Below are 13,059 nucleotides of genomic sequence, written 5' to 3'. Positions count from 1 at the left end.
GCTGGCGACTCTTCACCTACCCAGGGAATGTACCGGTCTACAAGATGTTCCCCTTGATTTGCGCACGATGCGTTTATACCGTTTGGTTATCTGAAGCGCGTCTTTAATATCTTCCCTTTACAAGACCTCCCAGGTTCAACGATTTTTGATGGCATGAGGGAATGAAACGGGCGTATTCATGTTTGCAGATTTCCTTGGAGATCTGAACTCATTAAGTACTCTTTTTTTCGTCCCCGTAGTAATAAGCAATGAAAAAACTATTCTCCTCCCAGAAACACCATGTTCTAACGAAGCTCGAAATGACTCGATCAGGGCAAGGATTGCGGAGACTCAAGATTTGTCTCGCCTTTCTTTCAGCCAAAATCCGAAGCAGGGACTCGTCACGTCACATTTTTGGCGTGACTGAGCCGAGGACACATATCATCAGTACTACCCGCTCTCTCATGAGCATATCTAATATGACGCCAGTGTGTTAGGAGTCAGGACTGGGGCAGGGACTAAGTGCCCCTGCTTCTTCCTCTCTTCGTTCACTGGCGCCTCCTTCCGCCTCTCTTTCTTCCTTCTCATCTTTTCCCTCTTCTTCTCCTCCTTCTTTTACTCATGTCCTCCATCTTCTTCATTCATCTCCTCCATCTTCCTCTTCCTTGTCCTTCATTTTCTTCTTCCTTCTCCTTCAACTTTTTCTAAAGAAAGTTCTTCTCTCAATATGAGCAATACTGAGGCAGAGATCGGAGAGACTTTGAAGACGAATTTAAAAGACACCTGACTGTTTACTTATCTGTATTGCGAATATTATTGTTGCTTCGGCAGTTTACATTTTGTATAGGCTTGTTTAAGCCCCTCTTTGTACGCTGTAATAAATTTTCATATTAATAAAAATTGTTGTTATTTTACTTCACATGTTCTGTTTCTATGTTTTTACAAGTTTACAAGCGCTGCTCGGCACAATAATATAGCATTTGAATCAATGACAACTAAGGCCGAAATACTTGCTAATAAAAAGATGTCACCATAACTTTAATAGCACTATTTGGCACAGCAATGCCTATCTGTGAATAACGATACTTACCCAAAACAATGCCGACATTAGAACTGGATGCTCTATACGGTGTAGGAAGTAATCATCCGAAGACATATTTCCCGCAAGAATGAACAACCCCCGTAGGCTACCAAATAGTGGGGCGTCTCGCCATCATCCTAACACTTTTATCGGCCTCAACATTTTAAAGTATTTGAGCCGAGGGCTTTCCCCATTTGAGTAGTGGGCGTCCCAATAGGTTTGAGTCCGAGGACTTCACAACGCCTTGGTTCTGTCCAAAACCTAGTTTTGTCACCCAGGTAGTTGGTTTCCCCATAGGCTTGAGTCCGAAGGCTGTAGTTCAGTTTCTCCCTTTCCTCAGGTATTTCGCGAAGTGCCGAGCAGGAGGTTGTCCTCGGCAACGGCTATTCCTCGGCGTGGGCCATTGTCCCTGGGCCCCTATGCAGAATGGGCCTGGGCCGCGAATTTACTAGGCCCACAACTTAAAGGGTATTTCTGTAGTCTTTGGTCATGCGGTACTTTTTGGCGTCCCAGTGTTCGAGGTGCACCTTCCCGAGACTCCTTTAATCCCATGGTTGCAGGTGGCGTTGGAGATTGAGCCAGAGCCATTTTGTCTGTAGCGTTCCTTGGGACGCTGCGTGAATTAAATGCCACCACCTTATCTCTTTAAATAAATAGGAGAGAAAGTTGCTTCACCTACGCACCAATTCTTCAGTTTCCTCCCAAATCACAACTCCCATATCCAGTGATATCCCCCCTTAGCATAACATGTTTGAGGCGAGGGTTGGGGAGAAGAAACTCTCTCCGCCACAGAGGCGTCGTGTCCTCCTGAGACTCAGAATAGTGAGGTACGGGCAAAGGAAGCATAAATTCAAGAGAATACTCCGCTTCGACAGAGGGAAAAGGGTGTTTCTCCCTCTTCTAGTCAAAATCCGAAGCAGGTTCTGTTCATGCCAGAATTTTGGTGTGTCAGAAGAAAGATTCTCCGCCATCATCGTCTCTGCCCTGTCGCAGGCAAATTTTTGGTGAAGGCTTCTCAACTTCCGGCTTCCTGCACCTTTCCTTCAGCGGTGTGAGGCTCAAGTTGGGTTTCTTTTGCTGCCTGAGTTATGGGCATGTAAAAGCATTGAGGAAGAACAAGGTCTTGGAGCAGTAGCCAACTTCTCCTCTGATCCACTTCCTCGGCTTTATCTTATTCTCTTGTATCTTTCTTTCTTTTTGGTTATATGGTTAGCTTTAGAAGCCAACCTCTCGTATGTACTGCCTCTTCTGCTTTGTATTATTCTCTTGTATCTTCCTTTCCAATGATGTAGTGAGCTCTGACATAAGCTGATTCCAGCTTTTCATTGTACGCTGTACTGTTTCTTTGTTTTAGTAAAAATGGAAATTCATTTACTTGTTTTGAATACTGTTCTTTTGGCAACACCACTTTGTGAATGGGTGTGCTCCATGTGTTTGTTTCTCCTCGGCGATATTTAAAGCAAGAAACCTTGAAACACAATCCTACTAATTCTAATTTGCCGACACTACCAGGCATAATAATAACAATTCATAGTAAGTTGAACTTAGGAAACTAACCGAGATAATGGTTGAACGTTCTGTAATAAGTGCGAGAATACTGTTTGAGAACGACAAATTCTAAATAATTCATCCGAGGGGGTGACCGAGCATTGAATGACTTCGCTTATGCTTTTGGAAACATGTTGCTCCATTCCGTACTAGTCCCTTTGGTGTTGAGGATCCGAGGGCGAACTAGAGAATCCATGTAGTTCAGGAATTAACCCAATTGTTACTGGAGAGTTTTCCTCGGGGAGATTCTAAGGTCCACGTAACGTAGTTTTTCCTTGTAAGTAGTTGGTTTCCCCATAGGCTTGGGTCCGAGGACCATACAAGGCCTTGGTTCTGTCCAAAACTTGTATTTTTCTTTGTAAGTAGTTGGTTTCTCCAGAGGCTTGGGTCCGAGGACCATACAAGGCCTTGGTTCTGTCCAAAACTTGTATTTTTCTTGTAAGTAGTTGGTTTCCCCAGAGGCTTGGGTCGGAGGACCATACAAGGCCTTGGTTCTGTCCAAAACTTGTATTTTTCTTCGTAAGTAGTTGGTTTCCCCAGAGGCTTGGGTCCGAGGACCATACAAGGCCTTGGTTCTGTCCAAAACTTGTATTTTTCTTGTAAGTAGTTGGTTTCCCCAGAGGCTTGGGTCCGAGGACCATACAAGGCCTTGGTTCTGTCCAAAACTTGTATTTTTCTTTGTAAGTAGTTGGTTTCCCCAGAGGCTTGGGTCCGAGGACCATACAAGGCCTTGGTTCTGTCCAAAACTTGTATTTTTCTTGTAAGTAGTTGGTTTCCCCAGAGGCTTGGGTCCGAGGACCATACAAGGCCTTGATTCTGTCCAAAACTTGTATTTTTCTTGTAAGTAGTTGGTTTCCCTAGAGGCTTGGGTCGGAGGACCATACAAGGCCTTGGTTCTGTCCAAAACTTGTATTTTTCTTGTAAGTAGTTGGTTTCCCCAGAGGCTTGGGTCCGAGGACCATACAAGGCCTTGGTTCTGTCCAAAACTTGTATTTTTCTTGTAAGTAGTTGGTTTCTCCAGATGTTTGGGTCCGAGGACCATACAAGGCCTTGGTTCTGTCCAAAACTTGTATTTTCCTTTGTAAGTAGTTGGTTTCCCCAGAGGCTTGGGTCGGAGGACCATACAAGGCCTTGGTTCTGTCCAAAACTTATATTTTTCTTGTAAGTAGTTGGTTTCCCCAGAGGCTTGGGTCCGAGGACCATACAAGGCCTTGGTTCTGTCCAAAACTTGTATTTTTCTTTATTTATTTATTTTCCGGAGGTTAGCTCCTCGAACAAGGTGGGGGAAGCTAGCTTGATGCTTGAAGCCCCTAGACTTGCCCATGACATTGACACTGCGGGGCGTAGCCCCTAGTGGGAACTTATGTTGGAATAACAACAATGTGTCGCCGGTCATAAAGGCATTCTCATGGACCCCCGCTCGACAAAAGCTTAACTCCACCGCCACCTAAGCCAACGCGCAAGCCATCCCCACAGACGGCGCCAATTGTAGGGACACGTTCCGCGACGAACCGCAGTAGTGTTGGGTTCGCACATGAATGGGCCCATACAATATCATTTGTAGAGAGTGGGTTCGAAAGGTTAGGCCTTGGTTACCCAGCGGTGGGTTTTTGTGGTGTTCATATGTGATTAAAGTGCCTTCACCCTTGGAGTCTTTCTCCTGGAGGTGGACTGGAAGCCCTTCCTTTTTTTGGCCAGTCTTCCCAGCCCCCCTCTCTAGATTACTTATTTTTTCTTTTATACTAGCCTGCATTCACTTTCCTTCGTCCACGTGTAGGGTCAGCCTTTCCAACACTAATACTTGTCCCGTCAGTCCAAGACAAAAGTCGTAGGGAGTGGTTGATAAAGCTAAAGCATACGGCTCTGTGAGGTGCAGAGCTAGGTATGGGGCAGGTAGTAAGGGCAGCCTTTCCTGGATATTTTAGATTTTCTTTCAAGTTTGTCCCTATACCGTTTTTGCCCTTCTTCTTGGTGGAGCTTTGGGTCAGCCGAGGACTGCACTGTTCTCGGCTGCTTCTCCGGCCCAATTTGTGCTTCACGTTATTGAGTTTGGATTGTAACCCTCTTCGGCTTGGGCCTTAGGGCTCCCCATGAATAAATGGGCTCGGCCCATAAATCGCTGGGCCCCACATATATATATATATATATATATATATATATATATATATATATTTTAAAGTTAGTACACTATCTATTTAAATATATCTCATGCACGTTTGACACATTGTTTTTCTTCTAAAAACTAACACACACCTAACCCAACAGTTTACTCATTTTCAAATTCTAAATTTTAGTTTCTTAAAATTTCCTTCACGTGTAATCTCTCTAATAATAGATAAATTCAAATTAAAAAATTATATTAAATTCAAAATAAAAAAAGAGTCTCATGCACGTGCAATGAGATTCTTTTTTTTTAGGTTTTTATTTTATTTTATATGAACATGAGGGTAATTTTGGTTGTATACATGGGACACGAAGAAGTTTTATAGAACATGGAGTAATTTTATAAAATGGAAAGGTTTTTTTTTTTTTTTTATAATTTTTTTTATCAATTTATGATTTTAATCTTATTTTTAAATAGTTTTATAGAACATGGAGTAATTTTATAAAATGGAAAGGTATTTTTTATAATTTTTTTTTATCAATTTTATGATTTTAACCTTATTTTTAAATATAAAAAAGGATAAATTAATTAAAATATGAATATTTTTGAAAAAAAGACAATAACTACAAAAATAGACTAAGTGTATGTTTGGATAGCACGTCTCACGTCTGCGTCCGCGTTTTCCTTTTTTTTTTTTTTTTTTTTTTTTATTCAGCCGCATATTGTTGACTTTTCAGCCATGAACAGTAACTTATACACTGTTCACAGGTCCCACAAACTCCACTTTTTATCAATTTTTTCATTAAAAATGGGTCCCACGGTACTATTTACACATTTAAAAATTATTTTGCTACAGTGTTTTCAGTTTTCAGTTTTCAGTTTCAGCAAAATAAGTTCTATCCAAACAGACCCTAAAAATACAATTATGCGGAAGTTATCTTCAAATGAAAATACAAATATCACCATTAATTAATCATGAGATAGACTAAAAACAGAGAACACAGAGTGTAGTAAGTACCAAGTACACCTGTCCATATCTACAAAAATAGTCAAATAGATTCAGCTACGCGTCGGAATAACCTCAATATTAGCAAACCAAAACTCACACTCCCACACACACACTCGCCGGCTCTTCAGCGAGAGACACAGAGACACACAAAGAGTGAGAGATACATAGATATGAGCACGTTGATGAGAGCAACGCACACATTCACCAAGCTTTTATCGCCTTCTTCGCATTCCTTTTCTCTTCGACCCTCTGCTTCTCTCCTCACTCGCCACCAGGCAAGAACTTACCATACATAAATACCATATCTCTCTCTCTCTCTCTCTCTCTCTCTCTCTAAATCTGTGATTTGATCGTTAGCTTCTATTTGATTTTTCAGAGTATGTGGTAAAAATATTATCTGAGTTTGTTTGTTTACTTAGTAATTTGTTTGTATTTTGAATCAAACTAAGTGTCATAGTGTTTTGGATAACATTAACACTAAAATTAATAAGGGTATTATTATTATTGTCTTGGCAGATGAGTACGGAGGCTGAGAATGTTATTGCTCGGCTCAAGAATTCGGGCTTGTTACGAAGCCAAGGCCTCATTGCTGGGAAATGGGTTGATGCCCATGACAGAAAAACTATCAAGGTCTCTATTTAATTTTTTTTTTTTTCCTGTCAATTTCTTATTGAGTGCATGTAACAATAACAGAACTTTGGGTCTGCTATGGATTCTTAACAAATAACGCTAATTATTGTTATACACAACTTGTGAAAATACAATTTCAGTTATAACAGTTATAATTTTGAAATGGTGAAACCAATTTCACAGTTTTAACTGAAATCATGTTTCAATTTCAGCTGTGTGTAGCTATCACCACTCAACAAATAATTTTGGGGTCTGTTATGGATCCTTAACAAACTAGTTAGGTCCTTCACATGTATTCTTTTTATTTTATTTTATTTTTTAGAGTAGGGGATGCCCCAAAGTGTATATGTAGTAGATCCATTCATAATAAAGTGACTAATTTTACATTGATCTACATATGACACTAAGTACAAACACAGACAAAGTTTTTTTAAGCATAATAAACCTACGAAAATAAGCTATGCCAAATGATTACCAACCATGCTCTAGATTGGCATCAGTTTTTTCTATAAAAAATAAGAAAGATGCGTCAGTTGCTTTTTTCATTTTATTCCAAGATGAAAAAGATAAATGATTTTGGATATGATAGAATGACGGAAAATAATATAGGTGTCCTCATTAATTTGTTAAGTATCCAAATTTGAATGACGAAAAAGAATACAGGGGTCTCCATTGAAAAAAAGACAATGATATTTTATATGATATATTGACATCGCTTGCTCATTTCTTTTTAAGGAGGTGATTGTATCATAACCAACATCATTATAATTGACACACACACACACACACACATTTTACTACTTATGTTGTTTTAGGCTCTGTCAATCACCTCCTTAACCTTAATCGAATGCATAATAACCATTTTTTTAAATAAAAAAGTTTGGTAAGTTATACATGCATCTAGTGGGCCTTGAACAACCTCACCCTCCATCTTACTTTCCTGTGCTCATTGGCACATAAGAAACTGATATGGACACTTATTGTTGGGCCAAGGAAGCTTCTTGCTTTGCTTTAGTCTTAGGTTTCCAAAGATGAATGGATACTTGAAGAGATTTGGATACCCTCATTTGTCAAAAAAGAAAAGAGAAGATGAATACTTTCATATCTAGGTGCCCAAATGGTTTAGAGTATTTTCATCTTAAAAGAGAATGTTCAACTTTGTATTGTTTTGTATTTTTCAAGGTATGGCTGTACTTTTACATAGCTTTTTATTTATTTATTTATTTTTATCTATATAGTAAAATAACAACAAATAACAATACAACAATCAAGCTTTAGTCCCAAAGTTTTTGGCCAGTTATGGATCCTTAAGAAACCAGTCAAGGTTGGCCATGTGTATGTTTTTTTAGAAGGGGGGGCTCCAACATGTATTTGTAGTGGATCCATTCATTTTATAGGAATAATTTTTACTCTAGCTGTCAACCTACCATAACCCTCCTCTTTTTCCAAGCTTGGGATTGCTATGAACAGAATATAACACTAAGTACAGAGACATGCAATATTATTTATTATTTATATTTTTTTAACAGGGTAAAACAATGAAATAAGCTATACTAAATGAACAGAAACCATGATATAGACTGGCATTGCTTGCACTTTTTATTATATTCCAAATGAATTTTTCTTTTATCTAATATGCCTTAAAAGTGCCATTTTTTTTTTCCATAACAAAAATCACACCTATTCTATGTCATGGCAGGTTTGCAATCCAGCAACTGGTGAAGTTATAGTAGATGTCCCATGCATGGGTCAGAAGGAGACAAATGATGCGATATCTTCAGCATATGAGGCATTTTATTGTATGAACTTTTGGATTGAACCACTCTGATTATGTTATATTCTGGGCTTTGGCATAACTTGTTAGACAAAACCATTGGTGCTTCTATGCTTGACATATACTACATCTTTTTAAAATTTAATGTTATTCAAACCTTTAAGTTTAACCAATTCATCAATAATTGTTCTAACTATATTACTTCCAGTAATGATTATTTAAGGAAATAATTGTTCTAACTAATAATACTTTTAATGTTATTCAAACCTTATACTTAAATGGACTGAGGTTGTGCTTGATATTTTTGACAATATTGGGACGTAAAATACACTTTTGAAATTTTTTTTATTAACTAATGTAATGTATATACAATCTATCTGTGTAGCTTGGAGCAAACTGACAGCTACCGAAAGGAGCAAATATCTAAGGAAATGGTATGTTAGCTATCTGTTGAATCTAGTAAACCCGTTGGTTTTATTGTAAGATACACAATATATTAATCTCACATAAATAGATCCTCCAAAATGCTGGCTGGGAAACTTTATACTTTTGCAAATTTTAATATTAGACTTTTCTACATGAATTTCAAGGTATGATCTACTAATTGCCCATAAAGAAGATCTTGGACAGCTTATAACCTTAGAGCAAGGAAAACCTCTGAAAGAATCCCTGGGTGAGGTATCTCCTATTCTCCTTCTAACTTTGCTGATATCTGAGCATTGGGCTTGGACACTATATCTTCCTGTTTTCATCATCAACTATATTATTTTGGCTGCATAAGTCATCAATTGTTTTGCAACATATTATGTAATGGACTTAGTTAACAGGTTAGCTATGGGGCTGGTTTTATTGAGTTCTCTGCGGAGGAAGCCAAACGTATATATGGTGATATAATTCCGGCAACTCTGCCTGATCGTAGATTGTTTGTTTTAAAGCAGGTGTGCTTATTCATTTCTTGATGGTTTGAGCTCTATATTATTATCCTCTATAAGTTAAATATTTTGTCTAATTTTCAGTTGTCTGTTATACATAAAATGTCTCATCCTTGCCTGAGGAAAACATTGTCAAGGAGTTGGGTCTTAATCTCAAAATGATATTAGTGCTTTAAAGAGCAACATCAAAAAGATTAAAAAAAAGATCAACATGTGACACAACTATGTTAAGGATGCAGGTCTAATATAGATGCAAGATTGAAGATTCTTTGCAGAATTGCCTGAGAGTCCATGGTCTAGTATCCTTGTTTTCCATCCAGTTGATGGAACGTTTTTGGTCTTCCTAGCACAGCCCTTGCGCTCTCTAAGACTTTTTAGGATAGTAAGGAATACCAGTATTAAAGATAACCTGCTTTCACATGATATTCAAGTCTTCACAATCCACACAGAGCAGTTACCAGCATTCACTTTTCTTTTTTGCTTTAGTGTCCTTTTTCTGAACTGTTGCATCTTTGAATTACCTTCTTGTACTGGTGGTGGTTGGAAAGATGACCTTTGATGATTTTGCTCTTGATTGACAATTTTAACATAATATTTTTTATGGAGATTTCTTGATATGTTTTAAAGCATATCCTATTACCAGTTATTATATTTGATCTCTTATTTAAGATTATTTGTAAGTTTTATTTTGCAGCCTGTAGGTGTTGTTGGTGCAATTACACCTTGGAACTTTCCCTTGGCTATGATTACTCGAAAGGTGTGCTTAATTTAGGATTATTACAGTCTAATATCCTCTGGTGCATATCCTTAAATTGCTTTAGGATTCGATAACTTTAATGACTGAATTTCATTTTCAAAATCTCCTTTCTGTGCCTCACCTGTATCAGGTTGGTCCTGCACTTGCATGTGGCTGTACAGTAGTCATAAAACCCTCTGAACTCACACCCCTCACAGCTTTAGCAGCGGCTGAGCTCTCTCTTCAGGCCGGAATACCACCAGTAATTTCTTTTATTTATCTGCATACATGCGAACACATTGCTTCTTTTCTTGTCAATAAACTTCTATTATCTATATAAAAAAAAAAGTGTGTTGTTGATGTGGGAGATGCAAGAAAATTTTTATTTAGTATTATTTATGTTTGCAAGTCAATTGAATTTTTATATTTTAGGTCCTTGTAGTTATTAGGCTATTAGTATTTTAATTTGGATGCAAGGTTATTTTTGTAATAAGGCATTTAGGGTTTCCTAGCCAATTAGAACTAGGGTTTAGCAATCCTTTATAAGCAACCTATTGTACTCCTTGAGGAGATAGTTGATATTTTGATAAATGAAAAAAATGGTTATTTGGTCTCTCTTTGGTCTAGTGCTAACTCCAGGTCCACCCTAGTGTTGACTCTAGGTTCATTTTAGGTGCTGACTCCTAGTGGTTTCCCTATTTGGTGCTGACTCCAAGCTAGGTTTAGGTGTTGATTCTTAGGTCATATCCATTTATTTTTCTATTGTTTCATTTTGTTCTGGTTGTTCTGCATCATAGTGGTTTCCATTTAGATACTTATTTATGTTTCCAGTAGGGATAAAACTTGGGTAGGCTGTGCTCATCTCTGGCTCAATCTGAGGTGCAAACTTGACCCTAACCCAGCCCGGCCTGTACTTCTACCCCTACTTGGTCTTTGAGTTGGCTTGTGTATGTTGGATACTTATTTGGTTTGGGTTGCCATTATTAATGGCATTCAAATGTTACTCTAAAATGAAAAAAATTCACTGTACATACTCTAAGGTGCTTTCCCAGAATTGAATCATTGAAAAAACACTATTCCTATCCTAGGCCAAAAAAACATACATCAAGGACTAAACTATATATAGAAATTAGAAAAGATATAGAGCTTTTGGGCCAAACTAATTGTGTGGGTGGCATGTCCTATATGTGAATTTTTTTTCAGCTTACAATAGGAAAATCATGAAGCATGACATCCTTAAATCTCAAACTAAAATACATTAATTAAAATGATGCTGGTCTCAGGAATCTGAAGCGTTGGCCTAAGCCCAAGTTTCTAGAATGTGGCTTAGACTATGATGCTTTTTCTTTTTTCTTCTTCTTGACCAACTGATAGTTCTTCTGTAGTTTCATTTGCTTCTAATGCATACTGATTTCTTAATCGTCTAGGGAGTTGTCAATGTGGTTATGGGAAATGCTGCTGATATTGGGGATGCTTTACTTGCGAGTACACAGGTTTTTTACCTTTAATATATGCCCTGATCTCCTCTCCATGTGATACTATCATGCAATATCCTTCTAGATAATAGGATATAAAAATGATGTGACATTAAGTGTTCTTGTTGTATTCAATGTATTCAGGTAAGAAAGATCACTTTCACGGGTTCAACAGCAGTTGGAAAGAAGTTGATGGCAGGTGCTGCTGGGACAGTTAAAAGGGTATGCACAGTATATGAAATGAGGGCATGTGCTAACAATGTTGAAAGCGCTAGAAATCACCATGTGGCTAATGGCCTTTGTTTTGAATTTTCTAGGTATCTCTGGAACTTGGTGGCAATGCACCCTGCATAGTCTTTGATGATGCAGACCTGGATGTGGCAGTAAAAGGAGCTGTAAGTTAGGGTGATTTTTTATGTATACTGGTTGTAATGGTGTTGATTGCATCTTAGATATCATTACATGAGTTAATATGCATCTGGAGTGAGTACGAAACCATTGTTGTTTGTTTATGTACAGTATTAGATATACCTGAGATGCTGCATAAAGCCATCTAGGCACTGGTTGTAATGGTGTTGATTCCATCTTAGATATCATTGCATGAGTTAATATGCATCTGGAGTGAGTATGAAACCAGTCTTGTTTGTTTACCTATAAGATATACCTGAGATGCTGCATAAGGCCATCTAGGCACTTCTGGGGCAGGATATATCCTTTTTACTGGTGCAAATTATACTTGATTCCTTTTTAGGCTGCTCTGCATGCCCTCAAGCTAGTGCATGTGCAACAATGCGTCCAACTAAGTACATACTTCAGACAATAGAAGTTTCTAAAGCTGCCAGAGTTAAAAAATACAAGATATGAAATTGTATTAATGCAATGTCCACTGCTTTTGTAAACCCTACATTAGGAGTTTGGCTGTGCCAATAAGTTGGACATGAATGGCATATCACCCCCATGTGTGTTTTATGCTCAAGTGAGATTCTTTGTTTTCTATTTTCCTTCAAGAAATGGGCATAATTTCTTAAGAAAAAGACCGTCAATGACGTTTAAATTGGTGAAACTCTTTGTATATGGCTTAACCACCACAGTGATAAATTAACTACTCTTTCTGTAGTAATTTTCATAAATGTGTTCATTTTTGTGATGTTGTTTCCATCATATTGGTCTTCTGAAATTTATTGTTTTAGCTTCTGGCCAGTAGTTAGATTCTATTTAGCATAACTATATTTTATTTTAGGAAAAAACTTAGGTACAGTATCTTAGATGGTGTTCCTTAAGTTCTTCTCATAAGATTCAGCCATGTGGCTAATACACTTTCATCTCATGAGAAAAATCCATATGACAGAATCTTAAAAGGGGAACCTAAGGAATAACACTTAAATACTGTACTTAAGTCTTGCTCTTTACTTTATATGCTTTAGGTGACTATTAAGTATTAACTATTCTTGCCCTTTTTCTTTAAACAAGGATAGATAGTTGATATTATTATTCTGTTTTACTTTTACATTCTTTGTTCCAGAATATAATTATTTTAGATATTTCATTTATTGAACAATGCAATTTGTTGTTGCAGCTAGCAGCAAAGTTCCGTAATAGTGGACAAACATGTGTTTGTGCAAATAGAGTTCTTGTGCAAGAAGGTATAGATGAAAATATTGCTTTTACAGATATATTAATTTGTCTGGTTGATGCTATTGTATTGTTCAGCTTAAATTTGACTGCTTGTAGATTGTCAGTATTAGATATAGTAAGTGAACTCTTAGTGTTTGTGGAGACATAGATGTATAG

At 37.6% G+C, this 13,059-nt stretch overlaps 1 protein-coding gene across 3 annotated transcripts in view; it reads left to right on the top strand.

The window, feature by feature from the left end:
* The window catches only part of LOC126720341 (succinate-semialdehyde dehydrogenase, mitochondrial), a 40,949-nt gene that overhangs the window by 20,164 nt on the left and 7,726 nt on the right, over positions 1-13,059 (top strand). Inside the window, exons 1-12 of one of the 3 annotated variants that reach the window (XM_050422678.1) lie at positions 5,755-5,996; positions 6,238-6,351; positions 8,051-8,150; positions 8,511-8,559; positions 8,716-8,803; positions 8,953-9,063; positions 9,752-9,814; positions 9,945-10,055; positions 11,221-11,286; positions 11,413-11,490; positions 11,586-11,663; positions 12,845-12,911. In XM_050422678.1, coding sequence (XP_050278635.1) covers positions 5,892-5,996; positions 6,238-6,351; positions 8,051-8,150; positions 8,511-8,559; positions 8,716-8,803; positions 8,953-9,063; positions 9,752-9,814; positions 9,945-10,055; positions 11,221-11,286; positions 11,413-11,490; positions 11,586-11,663; positions 12,845-12,911 — 1,030 coding nt within the window. In that variant the 5' untranslated portion in view covers positions 5,755-5,891. Of the gene's footprint in view, positions 1-5,754; positions 6,099-6,237; positions 6,352-8,050; positions 8,151-8,510; positions 8,560-8,715; positions 8,804-8,952; positions 9,064-9,751; positions 9,815-9,944; positions 10,056-11,220; positions 11,287-11,412; positions 11,491-11,585; positions 11,664-12,844; positions 12,912-13,059 lie in introns of those variants that run through there. The other 2 variants (XM_050422679.1, XM_050422680.1) reach the window with 2 other exon arrangements.

Source organism: Quercus robur, chromosome 4 (genome assembly GCF_932294415.1).
Source record: "Quercus robur chromosome 4, dhQueRobu3.1, whole genome shotgun sequence".
Taxonomy (NCBI): Eukaryota; Viridiplantae; Streptophyta; class Magnoliopsida; order Fagales; family Fagaceae; genus Quercus; species Quercus robur.
This window is presented reverse-complemented; position numbering and strand designations above follow the sequence as displayed.